Here is an 18,502-nt window from a genome sequence, read left to right as displayed (position 1 = left end):
TTCCAAGTGTCACAAAGAGAGTCGTTCGTATACTGCGCCAAGGAAAGACAATCGCGTCAAATTCAAATATATATCATAGCTAAAGAGAATCGCTTGAAGTTTCTCTACAAAGATAGAATTTCGGGTAACGAATATAGACAAAATTAATGCACCATATCTCGCGGCGTGAAGCCTCTAGAAAGAACTGACCCACCCACCCTCGCTTGAAAATTACGTCACGCAGCCGCGCGCACAAGATCGAGTCAGTTCCAAATTTATTATGGCGAAGAAGTTTGATCTTTTCTTCAAGCTGCTTCTAATCGGTGACAGTGGTGTTGGAAAAACCTGTATTATATTTAGATTCGCCGACAATACTTTCAATCCATCGTTTATTTCAACGATCGGGATAGATTTTAAAATCAAGACGCTGGAAATTGGTAAGTCGTCGGTGAAGAAATGAAACGAGTTCGCGATCGAGCGAACAGTGGAAACCATTTGACTATATTTTGCCAAACTAGAGTCATTCATTTTACCAAAATAGTACATGTATTACTGTATTATTTGCTTTATTTTTCGAACCTTCCATATTTAGATAACCTTAGAGCTGAATTCAAGCATAAAACGTAAATACAAATCAGTAATCAATTCGACGTCTTGGCATGAAATTTTTATCGCACTAATGGTAATCATTGCGTTCAAGATGGGGCTGTAGTTCTTGTTTCTGAATGAAATTTAAGCCGTATTCCCTTAAAGAAATCGTAGTAAATACCAATAGATATATTTAGTGTTGTATTAAAAAGATTTCACATATTGGAAGAATTTTACTTTCATTTCAAAATATTGCGAGGCAATCTTGAAGCAATCTTTCCTGTCCACCTTTCCATGCTTCATTACTTCCTGTATCGATATATATATTTATAGTATTCCGAATTGTACGGTTTTCAGACAGTTGTACGCCTAACTAAACTGAACCTAACCCTCTTGATTTTATCGATCCCTTGACTCTACAAGTTTTTGTCTCGATAAATTGTAATGGCTGAGGTTTTAAAGGTCGTTGCAATGTTGTTTATTATGGCTCTCTAACCGGATGTCAAACTCATGTCATAATGCATTGAATATATATGCACCACTTCAACTGTCTGTACCATATTATTAAATACATATTTAAAATCCCAGTATTTTTTTATCTATATCACTTTAAGCACTTTCACTACATTTAATTATTATCTGAATTAGCTTTTTAGCTTTTTCAAGACGTGAGTCAGGAATAAAAATGCTATGCCAAAAATATTCAAAGAATATTTTACAGTGAATAAATTTGCATTACTTTTAATCAATAAATCCGAACAAACAAACATGTTAAACTCATATGTAGCATTTCAAAATTTCTTGTAAGAAAAATATGAATTTATAACATTGAAAATCATGAAATGCGATAAGTTTTTTTTCTTTTTGGACGAGAAATGCATATATTTTCTAATGCTGGATATGTCGTGAATTAATCGGCTTGTGCATTTTTGGTATGACATAAGTAGCTGAAATAATGCTTAATAATGAAGTATTAACACAAATACCTGCAAAAAATGAACGTTTGCCAATTGCAATTAAATTCTCATTACTTATGCAATAGCAAATGCTATGTACATGTATAATGAATTTACTGTTTGATCAATGTATGGTTTACATATGGAGATATATAATATCATGATATAATGAACACTCTAGCTAGGAGCTGTAACTTTTTTTTATCTTTTCATTTTTTTATTTAAACATATTAACTCTCTGTGTTCTCTCCAAGAAGGCTCATCGTGAGAGATTGTAACTTGAAAGGCAGGATAAACATTTGGCTATGCCTTTGTTTTCCTTTTGCTTATATTTCATGTTCACGGCTCCCAGCATCTTTATATCACAGTACAGAGACATGCGCACCTGCCATGAAATATATACAGTATATCATTCTTAGGTTTATTTGTATTTTAGGTGGAAAGAAAATTAAGCTACAAATATGGGACACTGCTGGACAAGAAAGGTAATGTTGCAATACCCTAAAATATGCAACCTCTGGGCTGATCTAAGTCGGGGCAAGGCTAACTCACAGATCAAACCCTGAGACAACCTCTGGACTGACCTAGTCAGGGCATGGCTAACTCACAGATTGAACCCTGTAACAACCTCTGGGCTGATCTAAGTCAGGGCATGGATAACCCACAGATCACACCCTGAAACAACCTCTGGGTTAATTGTATAAGTCAGGGCAAAGTTTTGTTGCCACGTTGCAAAATATCAACCATTCTGGAATCCACCCCCTTGGTCTATACTATGTAATAAACATTTCGTTTTGATTTTTGATCATCACATGATGTAGGTTTCATACTATTACTACCGCATATTACCGTGGTGCAATGGGGATTATCCTAGTATATGATGTTACAAGTGAGAAGTCGTTCAGTAATATTTCAAAATGGTTAAAGAAAATAGAAGATCATGCAAATGAAGATGTAAAAAGGTGAGTTGTATTCTTTTATTATCATTGTCATCATCACCAGCATCATCGTCATCATTATTATCGCCATCACCATTATCAGCATTATCACCATCACCACCACCACCACCAACACCATTCAACGCTATCATCAACAGTACATCATCACCACCATCACCATCATCATTATCACCATCATCATTATCACCATCATCACCATCATCATCACCATCACCATTCAACACTATCATCAACAGTACATCATCATCACCATCATCATTATCACCATCATCACCACCACCACCATCACCATTCAACACTCATCAACAGTACATCATCACCACCATCATCATTATCACCATCACCATCTGCATCATCACCACCACTATCACCATCATCACCACATTTCCATCACCATCACTATATTCAATGGTACATCATCACCACCATCACCATCATCATTATCACCATCATTATCACCATCATCAACATCACCATCGCCATTCATCACTATTATCATCACCACTCATCATGTACATCATTATCACCACCGTCTTTATCATCATCATAACCAATACCATCTTTATCATCATCATAATAATCGCTCTCATCGTTGTCATCATCATCATCATTTAACATCTTTATTATTATGTATTATCATCATCCTGATCATCATCACTGTCATTAAGTAACATCATGATGACAATTACCAGCACCATCATCATGTATCACCATCAGCAACTAGTATTGCATAATCATGTGTCGTCATTAATATACATTGATCAGTATCATATCAGCAAATTCATCTTTGTTTTTATATGACCATTATGACCACAATCATCAATACAGTTACTATCATCCTCATAATATTATCTTTTTATTATTTTCAATGTTTGTTAATTGAGTCTTATATTTTTCCTCCAGAATGCTGATCGGAAATAAATGTGATGTTCCCCCAGAAAAACGAGTTATCCCCACAGAGCGAGGTGAACAGCTAGCATCATACCACAGCATTACCTTTATGGAAACCAGCGCCTTGTCAAATATAAACATTGAGAAAGCATTCTTAACACTCACCGAAGAAATCTTACTTGCAGTCTGTCCACCGACAGTTGAGGAAACAGAAAAAAATCAAAAGGGAAAGAAAAAGAAGAAAATGAAACTAAAACGAGAACGTGCACATTCAGGGTCACGCAAAAGATGTTGCTAGCACGAAAAATAATATTATAGTAGAATATATAGTCGATGGAAATAATTATGTATTCATGGAAGATGAAAACTAGTTGTATGTCAATACTCGTTTTTACAGTTCCATTCAGTGTCAGACCATGAATAATAATTCCTAGCCGAGGCTGGAGTCTGGAGTTTTGCTATGCGTGGCAACTCCAGCCTCGGCTAGGAACTATTATTCATGGTCACTGAATAGAACTGTAAGAAGGAGTATTAGCATGTTCAAAAACATTCAGTACTTAAGCTCTCAAATGTCTACAATAGCTTTCCTGCTCTAAAATAGTCAAGAGTTAGTAATGTCACAAAGTAAGATGTAGATTGGAGAGTGTTCAGTTTCTGCCAAAACAGATAAAATCTCAATAGACCTTTACACGGTGCTATATTCATTTACCATGAGATTAAAAACCTTTGTTTAGCTATCTCACGTGCCTCATCCTGAAGCACTTGGATGCAAGGCTATGCAGAGGATTCATCTGTTGTTCCAGTCAACATGGCTGCCGTGTGGATAATTAAGGTCCATTACAGCAAAAAGCAGATTATGATCAACTATCGAAACTCTCTCAATAATTTAGACAACCTTACTGTAGTTGTGAAATTTGGTTTTTCACTGCTGCCAGTCAAGAACATAAAAGGTACTGACTGATTATTTTTCATTGACGGCAGCAAAAACCAAATTTCAGCGTGTAGTTTGTAACTACCGAGTTGGCAGAATATTCGAAAACCACAGTAAATCACAAAATAAGTAATGGTACTTTTTACTCTTCCCAGTAGACTGAGGCAGTTGTGATTTCTTAATCACTTTATTTTTGTGGCATCTGTTATGTTAGCCGCAAGTGCATATTTCAAATCGACCATGTGATGCCAATGTTGTACCACATGAACAAGTTTTTACACCTCATGCTAAAAACGTGACAGCACTTCAATCATGTGGTGTAAAAACTTGTCCATGTGCTACGACATTGGCATCACGTGGAAGATTTTTAATGTACTTGCCATTAACATAACAGACGGTACAAAAGTGATTAGAAAAATTACAACTGTCTCGGTCTGCTGGGAAGAGTAGTACTATGTTGCAGATAAGATCATGGCTGTCAGTCAGATATATGTTCAATTTCTTTCCTTTCACTATTGGGTCGGTGTCCACTGGTAGAACGAAGCTTGAGATTGGACAAAATAACAAAAACAAAGAAAGCATGGGTTATGGTGAACAATGTGTATTGTTCCACATGTGAGCTGCGTTCTTTGTTTTATCTCACCATTCATTGTTTGTTCATCCACTCCCAGGCTTGTGGATTACCCTCACTTTTTCGAAAATATCATCGTCAATCAAGTATGTGTTTAGACTGGAAGATTTTATTTCTCAAATTCATTTTTTCGAGTTTGAATAATCATATTATAATAAGCTTTAAAAGTTTATTAGCATTTTATAGTAAAATTATCAGGAAACGTAGTGGAAATTTCGATTTGATTTAGCAATAATCCATCACTCAATCATTAATCTGATTATTTATAACAGTAAGTTCAATTATTGATAATATTCTTTTAATGAGTAGAATGGAGGAATATTATAACATGGATTTTTGTACTATTTGATATTGGTTGTCCATCATACTTTAAGATGCATTCGGCATGTCATACGTGTCTTTGTCACATTCCTCCCTTCTTTTCTTCCTCTATTTTATTCTTCCTCACTTCCATTCTTCCACCCTTCCACTTTATGGGAACTGCGAAATTTGGACACTCCCATAGTGGGTTTCCTGTGTATCATTCAAAGAGAATTCAAGATGGCGGACAAAGACGACGACGATGATAAAGGCTTCCTACGAAACATCATCAAAGAAGAAGGGACTAAAAGCTCCAGAATCCTAATGAATTATCTCTACGGCGTTGGAGGAGCAGTCTCATCAGTTAAGAACGTAGCTGACGTAGATTTATGGCCAGATGTTGACAAGATCGACGACTTAGTTCGAGTATGGACGATGGTTGGTTATGGCGCTGGTTCTGCTTGTGTTCTTGCTACGGCTTATTTGGGACTCAGAACTACGAGGGAATTAGGTCAATGGAGGACATGGATAAGGAGGGCTCGAAGGAGAAAGTAAATTGATAATTTTTATCGAAAAAAAGAATAGTAATGAGTAAGGAAAGTCATTGGAATATCGATGTACAACTGACACAATTAATACACTAATAAACTGAATGTTGCAATTTTAAAATTACGATGTATAATACTTTATTATGTTAAGACCTGCTGAATAAATCTTTTTTTTTACAACCGTTACCCATGTGTTATATACATTTTTCTATATAGTATAATCCGTTAATACTTTTTTAAATTATGCTTTAATTAATGCAAATGTCATTATTAAGTAAATTAATATTCAAGAGAGAAGCATTTTAGGATTAATACATGCTACAGTGATTATATACAAAAGGATTATCAACAAACATCGGGCAATGTTGAAACGTAATTTAGTAGCGTTTGTGTTCATCTTAAATCTATTATCAAAAGCTAAACTTATCAAATTAATGCAAAGCCACACATAATCAAAGCAAACCATGCTTGTGTAGCATATGTCCACAGACTGACGGGGGAGAGGAGGGGGATTATCACTCTTTCATATATGGAGTTATCTAAGATATAAATATATAATCACATTTAGCTTAATTAATAAGTTATTACCTAAAAGGCTTAGTAGAATGAATTTAGTCAAACCGTTGAATGGTCACTTAAATTAGATAAGTTATTTACTATTTCAGTTGACGTCACATGCATTGAAAATTCATCTGCCAATGGTCAGAAAATTGGGGGAGAAAACGAAGATGCAATCGATTGTCTCTTCACACATTCTTTGGTAAACTAAACCTTGGATTCACATGACAGTTACCTTGGTGCATATATTTTACTATTTTAGGTGACGTCAACTAAATCGTTATTTTCTTACATGGCACACTTCTTTGCAAAGCAGGCTTTACATATACATGGTATTGGCACAGTTCTCGACCAATCAGAGCGTGTATAGCAAGGTGAATATATATAATTAAAACTGTTTTCATGGCAGAATTGCTTTCAAGGTCATATATCCACACCCTGTTAGAGAAGCATTGCATGGTGACCCTAAAACATCTGCAATACACCACTGGGGAGACCAGTGGTCAACCAAAACCAAAATTTAAATTTTGAAAGTTAAAATACCTTACACGCAAAAAAACTACAGTAACAAAAACGTTTCGACTTTTCTTACTTTTAAAATAATGACGATTTTCAATCTTAGTTTTAAATTAGTTAAATATTTAATTAGGAATTTACATTCCTGCGACAAGAGGCTGACGTTCATTACATCCCTTGGGGGGTGGGGGAAGTGGGGGGTTTAGATTTTCATGTGATCTTTTAGTATCAGTAGGCTTAATCACTGTTTGCTGGTGAACAAAAAAATAATACTCAAGGGAAAGAAATGGGAAAACAGTGAATAGGATAATTTTCCCCCTGGGAAAAAAACAATATCTCTATGAACTTGAAGTCCATTATATATAGTACTCTTTCCCTCATTCTCTATAGACATAATAACCAAGGTCCCTATAGCATGCTGGTACAAATCTTTCTTTCTGGAATTTCATAGAGTGCTTTCGCATGCAGTCAACATGCAATATGCATACACCAGTCTAGCAGTGTTATCGCCCTGTGCGTATCATTACCAGATAACGCACTTGTTAGAAGGGTTCATCTTGCTTCCAAGTGGACAATTGAATGCCGCTGCAAACTCCTTCAGGTTGGACAGCGTCCCAAGCACCCTGGAACAGAAGATCAGTTAATTTACTATTAGAACTGTGTAAACTTGCATTTCTTTGACTTTTATTGCTTTGGTGGTTCAATATTGCTTGATTATATCAATCAGTAGATTCAGTCTCATGAATCTCCTTAGCAGCCTACAATGGCAGGCAAACACTACCCATCATGTGTTATCAACCAGAGAGTATTCTATTGCTTGGTATCAATCAGCTGAATGAATCTCCTTACTAGCCTACAATGCTGCCCATCATGTGCTATCAAGCAGTAAGTAGTCTATTGCTTGGTATCAATCAGCGGAATGAATCTCATGAAACTCATTACCAGCCTAAAATGGCAGACAAACACTGCACCCATCATGTGCTATCAACCACAGAGTAATTTCAAAGATTTAAAGTTTACCTGAATTTGTTTGGAGAATGAGGATCAATTTCCAACATTGCTTTTGCTTTCTCTGGTCTTATACTGGCACACCAACTCTGCATTGAATGAACAATAAAACCATGTCAATCAAGGTATTTTCAGTGGTCAGCTGGTCATCTTTCATAAGGGGAGCAGCGCTAGCAGAGAATGACTGACAGCCATATTTACACTCTAAATAGCGCAGCGCAACCGCGACGTCATAAAAACGAAGGCAAAGGCGAAATTCGGACAAACAAACTTACAAGTTTACTTTCAGCAGATAATTTTCACAGCCGATCGCAGTTGATCTTAGTTTACATGGGTTATTATTGTAACTTTAAGTAAAAATAATAAAATCAGTTCGTATAATCCTCGTAGCGGTTAAACAGAATGCAATGTTTGTCCAAATCTTTAAGCTATTTTTAGAATCAGTGTGCTGCGCTATTGAAAGGGGAAAACAGCCAAAATTGTGTAAACATCTTTTTATGGGGTGTAACTTTTAGGTCTGTTTGAACTTGGTGTAGTTAGCGAAGATAATTTGTTGCACAGACCTGACCATATGAAATGAAAAACAACTGTTCAGTTGTCTTTCCCAAGACTGGCAGGGTTTTCTCTTGCCCATTTTGCTTTACCCAGTTTTGATAAGCCTGTGAAAGAACAGAAAGGGATAGAATGAAGGGGCGGTGGGATTGGAAAGAAGGAAGGAAGGCTGGATGGGTGGGTGGGTGGTTGAATTGATAAAATGAAGAAATGGAAAGGATGAATGGAGTAAGGTTGGACAAAAGGAACGATAGATGGTTAATGAATATAAGATGGGATGGGAATGAGATTTGATGGGAAATGGATGGAGGATCAGATAAAATTTGATGGGATCAAGAAAAATGGCAGGATGTATGAGATTAATAAATTACATTAAATGGGAAATGAATGGTAGAATTTAAAGATGAGATTGGATGGAATAGGGAAAAAGATAGGATGAGAAGGCCCAAATCAGGTGATCTCCAGTCCTATAACTATAGCAATCAATGATCCATCTTTCTAGAGATCAAATACCAAATAAGCTGCTTTCAGGCCACCATTGTCTGCAATATTCTCTCCAAGAGTGAATTTTCCTTTTTCCTGCAAAAAAAAAAGGGTCTTGTGAAGCATGGTAAATAAAGAGATAATACTCAAGAGAATGTTATATAGCCTGAAATGGTAAAACAGTTAAAAGGTCTGTCGGCATTCCCCATAAAGTGGAATACATCACCACCATAAACAAAACTCTTATACAGTATATTGCTTACATGTTTGCCGTAGTAACTATACTTGTCATACTGTTTGATCAAGCAGTCTGCTTTGACTTCAAAACCCTCCACAGATTTATTGGTCCACCATTGAACACCAAAGTTTCCATTCTTGTCATACATCCTACCTGCAACCAAGAGAATTAACAAACTATTACAGACAAGACCAAAACAATGGCTCAAAATAAAGGACCCAGTTTTATTGATTTGGGCTATTGGTATTGGTGCCTGTAAAACCTTCCCCCCCCCCCCCCTTAGAGAGGTGTTGACATGATATGGTTACATCACTTCATTTTCCAGTATATTATTAGTATATATTCAGTTTATATGTCAATGTCAACTTTGGTATTCATAGGGTGTACTGTATATAATAATAATAAAGACATTATTTCACGAGAGTGGCACCTAATTGCCCAAGGCTAATAAACTTGTGGCCCTCAATAACCCTATTATGGGGTCACTGCATGGGGTTACTGCATGGGGTCACTGCATGGGGTCACTGCATAGGGTCACTGCATGGGGTCACTGCATGGGGTCACTGGCACTGCATGGGTCACTGCATGGGTCACTGCATGGGGTCACTGCATAGGGTCACTGCATAGGGTCACTGCATAGGGTCACCGCATAGGGTCACTGCCTAGGGTCATTTTAGCTATACCTGAGTTATCAAATCCATGCACCAATTCATGACCAACAGCACCTCCAATGCTTCCATAATTACAATACCTTGAATAGAGAAAAACAAGGTTTGAGGGATGCTTCTATTTTAGAAGAAATGAGGTAGATGAATAAATGGAAAGATGGATGGATGGATGGATGGATGGATGGATGGATGGATGGATGGATGGATGGATGGATGGATGGATGGATGGATGGGTGGGTGGGTGGGTGGATGGATGGATGGATGGATGAATGAATGGATAGATGGATGGTATGAAATGGGGATGGAATAAAATCAGTGGATAAGTGGAAGAATAAATAAATGAATGAATGAATGAATGGAAGAGTGCCGGTGGGCTTATCCCCAGTTTTTATCAAGATCTCTCTTCTTGCTTACTTAGGGTATCTCTTGTTGTAGTACGGAGCCTGAAGAATCCCAGCAGGAAAAACTAAAAAAGTTGATAAACAACAAATTAACATTATAAATATCACAGCTTTCTTCTTTTAGCTTGATGGGTAGCAGCAACGTTTGTAGATAGGTGTGGCTTGAGTTCTCAATAGCTTAGGACATAGTATTTCAACTTGGGGAAGATGAGAGAATCCAACCCAGAAAACAAAAGCAATAGATGAGTCAAAGGTGCAAGTTTTTAGAGGTGTTTTGGGAACTTATGAGCGATGAGCAACAGAATTTTACCCCTTAGTTCCTGAGGAAGAGTAACTTACTGCTTTGAAATATTTTCAAATATTTTTAAGTTGTTAGAGGTGACTATTTCCCACTGGACATTACATGGCTACTGCAAGGTCTGTGTTGTACTACTACGGATCTCACCGAACTATGACGACATGTCAAACATTTGTCTTGCTACCACACCCTAATTCGTCTACTGACACACCTACTTTTGTTACATGTATTACAGTCAATACCTTACTGGCAATGTGCTAGATCCAAGACAGTGACAAAAGTAGGCGTGTCGGTAAACGAATTAGGGTGTGGTAGCAAGACAAATTTTTGACTTGTCCCCACGGTTCGGTGAGATGCGTACTAATGGTTCTTACTTACCAATCTGGTTTCTTGAGGGGCTGTAATAGGCATTAACTGTCTGTGGGGTCATGAGCCACCTTAAATACATGAGATAAACAAAATTTTTTCAATGATTCAAACTGAAGCTGACATGATATTTTTCCATCAAGGATCCAGAAGTTCATTGGTTCATTTTGATGTTAGGTCGCTTGAGTAATATTACACACAATTTTGTGCTATGTTGCAATAATGTCATCACTTGTGTTCATGAGCTGACACACTTTATCGTGGCAGCAAAAATTCATTTATGAAAATGATTATTTTCACATGAAATGATTTTTGCCCCTGCATCCTAATCTCACGTGCAACTTGTCACCTAGTGCTTACCAACCTAGCGAATAAGAATCTGTCTCTGGTCTGTCTCTCTTTTCTCTCTTTTAGGTTTTTCATTAAGGGCAGGGGATCAGAGAATGCTCTGGAAACTAAGCAAAATTCTCTGGCTTAAACTACCATTAATTACTTAATAACTTGTAAAATCCTGTAATTTGATCCCTAAGGATCTCTGGCTAGTTCATGATCTTCTCTTATTAATTTCAAAACGTAATGAAAACTTTGATTTGTACTCTTCTTGTACTGCAATACAATTCTGGCTGCAAAACTACCAAACTGTTTACTCACTTGTTTTTATCTACTCCTTTCCGTAGCTGTTTCAAGTTCTTTTTCATTGAAAAGGCTGCACTGGTTTGGGAATTGTTAAAATATTCTGTGGGAGAAAACATGAGCTAAAAGGGAAAGGATATAAAAACAATTAATAATCTTAGTCACACTATAATTTATTTCAACCTCATTGCCAAGATAAGTTGGAGTTAGGTATTGGGGTGAGTTCTGGTTACACCAGACCATGCTAAACCATCAAGGTAACCAAGGCAACTGGGCCACAGCTCACGCTTTACAGTGCGACATGCCTTACCATGGCCACCCAACTTATTTTATTTGCCTTGAATACTTTCCCGCCAAGTGTTGTCATCAATTTAAAAGACGTTTTACAAAAGAGTCCAGTGTTAGTCAGGGAAGGGACCAAAATAGGTATCAACTTGGCAAATTTTTGTTGCAAAGAGTACAAAATAGTCTTAAATATGTGCAGTCACGCTGAGTGATTTCATGTGCCAATGTACAAATTCTGGCTGTCAGATTGGCTAACTAGTAAAAAATAAGTTGGGTGGCCACAATCAGGTGTGTGTGTCACAGTGAGTAACAGTCTCTATGGAGTTATTTGTACTTACTCCTTCGTATTTTTCATCAAGCTTCTTAGAGTCTGTGATGAATTCTGGATAACCAATCATATTGATGACGGCATTTGCCTACATCGCGAAAATATAAAACAATACCAGTATTATAGCAGTTGTTATAAATTATGTCATAAATCACTGTATTGGTCCAGGTACGTTGGACCAAGTGAGGCAGAGAAAAGTTACCTTCACAGTTCCCTGCGCCATCTTGAAAAGTAGTCGTGCCTTTGCATCGAAGCAAGATGAACGGTGAGCTTGCAATGATAGACATGTGAATAATTGTCCAAGGTGTTAAAAAAGGTCTCTATCATTGCACACTCACTGTTTGTCTCACTTCGATGGGAAGGAATGGCTACCTTCAAAGATGGTGCAGGGGACTGTGAAGGGGACTGCTGCATCCCCAATAACTTTGTGGCTTATCGGCTATGTCATACCATGCCTCTCACCTCTGTGGAAATGATTCCTGGACTCAACATCACATGACTGTTAGTATTGTTTATTAGGTATTTTACTTTATTCAAGAGTTTTTCTTAAAATTTCTCAGTTCATCTTCCCCTACCTCCCTCCTCAATACCTAGAAAATTAAATTCTAATTAGGTCTGTAAGTTAGCTGTGCCCTGCCTAAGATCAGCCAAGACTTTGCTTTGCGAAATTTGATAAAATTCTTAGACCTCGTCATTAACCACTTTGTCAATATTTTTTTCATACTTTATCAATGGCAGCTCGTCTTGTCTTGTCATCCATCCAGTCCTGCAATGGAAGCCTTGCTTTGAAGGCAGCACGGATATCATTGATCATCTTTGTTGCCTGAGGAATTAGTTAACAAACACTTAAAAATGTTGTTCCTCTATCACATTCAGTAAATTAACTATTTAATTAAGTAAGATGGATCGAGCTTAAGGGGAGATGGCAGAGCTTCAGTTAAATGTCTTGTAAAAACCTGTATTTTGAAAGCAAATATCACCCATCCTAGTTAAAGATTTTTTTTGTAACAAATTAACCTAGAGCGAAGGTCATGCCCTTAAAGACAAAAAGTTGAAATAAGGTGTATTCAAAACTTAGTAGAAGAACCAGTCATTTATCTAAGTTTTTTCATCTTTTCACGGTGTAAAATTTACCCTTTTATAATTACTGTTTCATTAGAAACACCGACGCAGCTCACACTAGTTTTTTTTAGCTAGTTATCTCTTCATTTATCTAAATGATTGCTAATAACGAGAATCAATGCATTTTTATTAAAAATCCTCACATCTGTTCTGCTAGATCCTTCAAACTTTTCCTTGACAAACAGATTCCCAAGTGCCATGCCGACTGCAGAATCATCAGTTTCAGAGATACATGTTTTCCATAGCTCTTCTGGTTGGCTCACACCATCCAAGACTTTACGGAGATTATGTGAGGCTTCACGGAATGGTCTTGACAAAGATCGGACTGAACCGCTTACAATATGCCAAATCATGTAGTCATTCAACACTCTGTTGATTGATAAGGAATTTTCAAATTTGAGAGCAATGTTTTCCCATTTCATAATGTGTGTCATTCTCTTGAGATTAATATTCTTTATTTGAGTTGCATCCATATTCATATCATGTCTTCTCATGAGCAAGTGCTAAACAAAGAAAGAATACTCTAGGGAATGACAAATGGTCTGAAATGGGGGAAATTTGAGGCTATTAACCCATTCTTACTTTGGACTAGCATTCTTACTTTTGAGTAGCATTCTTAACGACAGGTGATAATATTTTAAGGTAATCAGTCGCCATGACAACTACATTCTCGGTATTTTTGATGGTAGAACCATGAAAAGCTTCCTGGAAGAAGTCAAGCCAAGGAATCTGGTAAAGAAAAGAATCAAAGAATATACACTCAGAAAAAATACAAATTCATGGTAATCCATCTTTCCCCCAGGGGGTGGGGGCTCAGGTACTCCTTTTGTTCTGAGTGGTGGGGGTGATCAGCTTCACTTAGGGTTAAAAATATTTCCCTGTGTGACCATTTTAGGTGTTACGACTCAAAAGTCAGTTACGAAACATGACTCCCTACCATTTAAGGTCAATTGTTATTCCTTTTTTCTTTATTGAACTAATATGAAAGAACAGAAGAAAGATGACTTGTCCGGTCACTGATTTAAAAATTACCAGCACAATCACTTTTCCCCAGCTTAAGGACGACTGTCTGTAAAAATCAAACATACGGTGGAAAGGCTTGAATTTTTGAATTCGCTCTACTTTTGGATTTTAGTAGTGTATGATGAAGTACAAAGCACTGTGTGGTTAGTTTTAAAAAATACTAGTGGAACATTTCGACCATCACAAAGTCGTACCTTTTATTGAAATTAACAAGACTTCCACACCTCTTTTAATTTTTGTGGTTCTTAGGGACCCATCGTTTTCAAAACAGACTATCAATCACCCCTACCACTTAGACAAAGTACCCTCTGTATCTTTCTTCTCTGAAAAGCCTTTAAGTTCTGGGTTTTTTTTATAAACCACTTACTTCTGGGCAGATGGCGGCTAGGTCCTTGATACTCATTTTCCTGTACATTTGATCAATTTGACTTCTGTTGTCTGGAGGGACAAAAATCTGGTAGAAAAGAACACAAATCATTTATTCAAAGTGGCTTTTATAAGAACATTTGCATAAAATCCGCCCTACTTCATGTGATTGGCAGATGAGAAAAACCAAAAATCCAAATGAAAATTTGAAGTTGTCAATAGCAAAACAAGAGTTTTTGCAGTAAAAAGAGCTGGTTTTTAGCTTGCTACCTTTGCAATCTTCATCTCAAACTCCAGTACTTCCTTCATGTCTTGTTCTACCACTTCTTTTTGACCTCCGAGCAAAACACCGACAGTCGTCATAAACTTATGATAAGCAACCAGATTCTTGAAAAGAATAAAGATTTTTTTTTTTTAATTATCTGAATGTGTTAAAAGCTTCAAGATTACCCATTCCTTCTGCTCAGTGATAGATTGATACTGCTGGATCTGATCTCAAGCCATGGTCCCCCATTGCCAATTTCTCAGACACCCCCTCCCCCCCCCTCCTCCCCCAATGCTGGGAAATTCCAATCCCCCTCCATAGTGGAGGTGTGGATATTTTCTGGTACTACACAATATACCCTCCTGAGACCCTCCCCACTCTTTGGAAATTCCAATCCCTCTCCATGGTGGAGGTATAGATATTTTCTGGTACTACACATTATACTCTCTTCAGACCCTCCCCACCCCTTGGAAATTCCAATCCCCCTCCATGGTGGAGGTATGGATATTTTATGGTATTACACAAAATACCTTCCTCAGACCCTCCCCACCCCTTGGAAATTCCAATCCCCCTCTATGGTGGAGGTTTGGATATTTTATGGTACTACACAAAATACCTTCCTCAGACCCTCCCCACCCCTTGGAAATTCCAATCCCCCTCCATGGTGGAGGTATGGATATTTTATGGTACTACACAAAATACCTTCCTCAGACCCTCCCCACCCCTTGGAAATTCCAATCCCCCTCTATGGTGAAGGTTTGGATATTTTATGGTACTACACAAAATACCTTCCTCAGACCCTCCCCACCCCTTGGAAATTCCAATCCCCCTCCATGGTGGAAGTATGGATATTTTATGGTACTACACAATATACCCTTCTCAGACCTTCCCCACCTCTTGAAAATCCTAACCCCCTTCCATGGGGTGAGGTATGTATGAATAATGGCCCTCATGTCATAGTAAGCCATAATATATCTCATTACTCACCTTATCTGTTTCATTCTCCAGATAATAGTTCCTTTCAATACCCAGTCCAGCCTGGTCTATCTATTAGTAATATTATATCAAGCGTTATCTTTAAGAACTCAATACCTCTAGCAATACTTTATGTGACATAAGCATTTGTGAACCGACCTAACCCACTGTTTTTCCATTTCAGACCTCATGTCATTCCCTAGAGTATTATTTCTTTGTTTTTTCCACTGTTACACATGAGAAGAACCTTGAATAATGATACAACTAAACCAAGCACCTTTTTCTTAAGAGAATGACACATGTTCTGAAATATGAAAAAAGTAGACATAACCTCCTGTTTTCCCATTTCAGACCTTGTGTCATTCCCTAGAGTATTGTTTCTTTGTTTAATGGTGGCATATGAGAAGAAACATGAATATGGATACAACTTAAACAAAGAATCTTATTCTCAAGAGAATGGTAAGTGGTCTGAAATGGCAAAACATTATGCCCAAGTGGTTTTGGTCCATTTATATGCCAACCAGAAATTGATTGCTGGTAGAACAAAGGAAAACCCCTTGTGAAAATGGTGGGCATATTATCATTATGATAATGCTTTCGTAAGTAAACGCGAAGTACCGCTAATAATACTAGTGTATTTATGTTGTAGCATAGCTAAAATTTCCCATGGGTGTAGTTGTCATTCACTACTAACCATGAGAAATCACCCCCCCTCCCCCTGAGAAAAAAGAGAAATTGAAAAAATGAATGAATATTTGAATGAATGAAATTGAATGGATGAATGAATGAATGAAATTAATGGATTAATGAATAAAAAGTACATATTGATTAGTGCCAAACGAAATAAAATAATAATAAATGGTTTCAAACATTTTAAAATCTTGATATATAAACTATCTTTCCAAAGTCTCCATATCTTCGTTAAATCGATTATTATTAAATAAATCTAACAAGCAAAAATTAATAATTTAATACCAACCAATAATACCAACCTCAATTATGTTGCTTGATGAGTTTTTGTCATCAGCTTGAACAGAAAAACTAAACAACACAGAGGCACCATAATGTAATTGGACTTTCTTCAATTGGTCCTTGAAATTGAACGTCTTTTCATCCCATTTTTTTCCAGTGGTGTTTTCACTGACTCTCCATCCTCCAAGGTCTTTGATAATTTTGTTTAATGGCTCAGCCTCTCGTTTATTGATTTCGTCCATGTTCATACATGAATCGTAGAATGTTTTTGCTAATTTGATAGCCGTGCTGGTAGAGTTTTTTATCGCTTGATTGGTCAATAACCGCTTCATTACTTTCATGTTACTTTCCCAAAGACTGGAAAACGTGCCCCAAAACGCTTGGCTGTCAGGTATAGGGTGGTTCTTTATCCATCCTCCGCAAGAATATTGAAAGAAATCTTTACAAGGGTCTGCTGCTGGGTCAATAGCATGGAGCATATAGTGTGCTGAGTCCAAGCAACCTTCAGTAAGACAGACATTAGAAAGCGATTTGTACTCCTTTTTCGATCGAGATAACAAAGTTCCTAAAATAATACACGTTAATATGAGAACAAAGATCAAAACTGCCAGCCAAAATGTCTGCTTTTTGATCATCCTGACGAGGTAATTGTTGCTTGATGGCTTGACAACTGTTATAATATGTCCTTCAAGGCTGTCTGAGTCGGCCATTCCTTCTTCCCTGCTACCACCAAACCCAACAAGAGAGTCTTGATCTTCATATTTCAGCAACGGTACGTGGGTGGTCGTCTCTGAGACTTCATTCGACATGTTAGAAGCTTGGAATCCGAAAGTTAAGCTCAATCAATCTTTTTCGAAATATTTAAAAGATTTTCATCGATATAATTAACAGCTTAACTCAATATCTACAGCAAATATTCCAAAACCAAAGGACCGGCCTAGACAAACAATTCCTGTTTGAACGATCAACACCAGCTAACGCTGTCCGTTATGGTAAAAAAAGAATACCCTAAAGGCCAATGACTAGTTGATTTAGAAGAGCATTAATACGAAAAAAACTGCTCTCCAACTTATAATCCCAGTGTCAAAATCCTTTGACCACAGATCTGCTGTTGGTGGGGGATATTTTACAAATCCTTCCTCCTACAAGACGATAACCTTGAAAATAACAGCTTTGACAGCTTGAAGAATTCTTAGACAACAATATATCAGCTGTCTATATTGTTTATAATTCTTATTGTTTTCGTGGTAAATGTTCCTCAAATGTCATGGAGAAAACCTGGTGTTAAACTAGAGTAGAGCATGCGCATACTATCAATAATGTTATGATGACGTTTTGATGACTTAATTGTAGCTATTTATATGTTATGACATAGTTTTAGGTCCCGAAATTTATAATAAATAATAAACTATTTCATTAAATGAATATTTCAAAAAGCAACGAAAACTACTTAATTTTTCAAAACTTGTGAAAAGAAAGTTATGCATTATTTCCCATTTCCTTTCTTTTCTTCTTATTTAATTTTGCGTCTTTTCTTTTGTTGTTCTGATTTTCCTTTCCTTAACTTATCTCACCTTTCCTTTCCTTTTCTTTCCTTCCTTTTCTTTTTCTCCCATTTTCTATTTGTCTTTAAAATCCTCCGTGGATCACTGTTGGGCTTCC

At 37.0% G+C, this 18,502-nt stretch overlaps 3 protein-coding genes across 3 annotated transcripts; 2 read left to right on the top strand and 1 right to left on the bottom strand.

Moving 5' to 3' along the window:
* Positions 1-227: 227 nt before the first annotated feature.
* On the top strand, positions 228-5,284 carry LOC116297524 (ras-related protein Rab-10). The gene is made up of 4 exons (XM_031705766.2): positions 228-416; positions 1,960-2,008; positions 2,345-2,485; positions 3,386-5,284. Exons 1-4 carry the CDS (start codon positions 260-262, stop codon positions 3,669-3,671), a joined length of 633 nt encoding a protein of 210 aa, XP_031561626.2. The 5' UTR covers positions 228-259; the 3' UTR covers positions 3,672-5,284.
* Positions 5,285-5,309: 25 nt separating this feature from the next.
* LOC148911487 (uncharacterized) lies at positions 5,310-5,969 on the top strand. Its single transcript, XM_089029442.1, has one exon. The coding sequence runs from the start codon at positions 5,476-5,478 to the stop codon at positions 5,788-5,790; it is 315 nt and encodes a 104-aa protein (XP_088885568.1). The 5' UTR covers positions 5,310-5,475; the 3' UTR covers positions 5,791-5,969.
* A 43-nt stretch (positions 5,970-6,012) lies between these two features.
* LOC116296523 (endothelin-converting enzyme homolog) lies at positions 6,013-18,173 on the bottom strand. Its single transcript, XM_089029441.1, has 17 exons — positions 16,861-18,173; positions 15,881-15,940; positions 14,899-15,015; positions 14,630-14,716; positions 13,841-13,968; positions 13,383-13,608; positions 12,842-12,940; positions 12,128-12,205; positions 11,523-11,626; positions 10,884-10,942; positions 10,221-10,272; positions 9,822-9,889; positions 9,164-9,291; positions 8,931-8,996; positions 8,429-8,524; positions 7,878-7,954; positions 6,013-7,480 (listed from the first exon to the last, which is right to left on the bottom strand). The coding sequence occupies exons 1-17, from the start codon at positions 17,647-17,649 to the stop codon at positions 7,381-7,383; spliced, it is 2,334 nt and encodes a 777-aa protein (XP_088885567.1). The 5' UTR covers positions 17,650-18,173; the 3' UTR covers positions 6,013-7,380.
* Between the last annotated feature and the right edge of the window lie 329 nt (positions 18,174-18,502).

Source organism: Actinia tenebrosa, unplaced genomic scaffold, assembly GCF_029948245.1.
Source record: "Actinia tenebrosa isolate PJP-AT-01 unplaced genomic scaffold, QUT_ActTen_1.0 PGA_scaffold14__42_contigs__length_11649687, whole genome shotgun sequence".
NCBI lineage: Eukaryota > Metazoa > Cnidaria > Anthozoa > Actiniaria > Actiniidae > Actinia > Actinia tenebrosa.
Note: the sequence above shows the minus strand (reverse complement) of the source record. Positions and strands in the feature narration are given on the sequence as shown.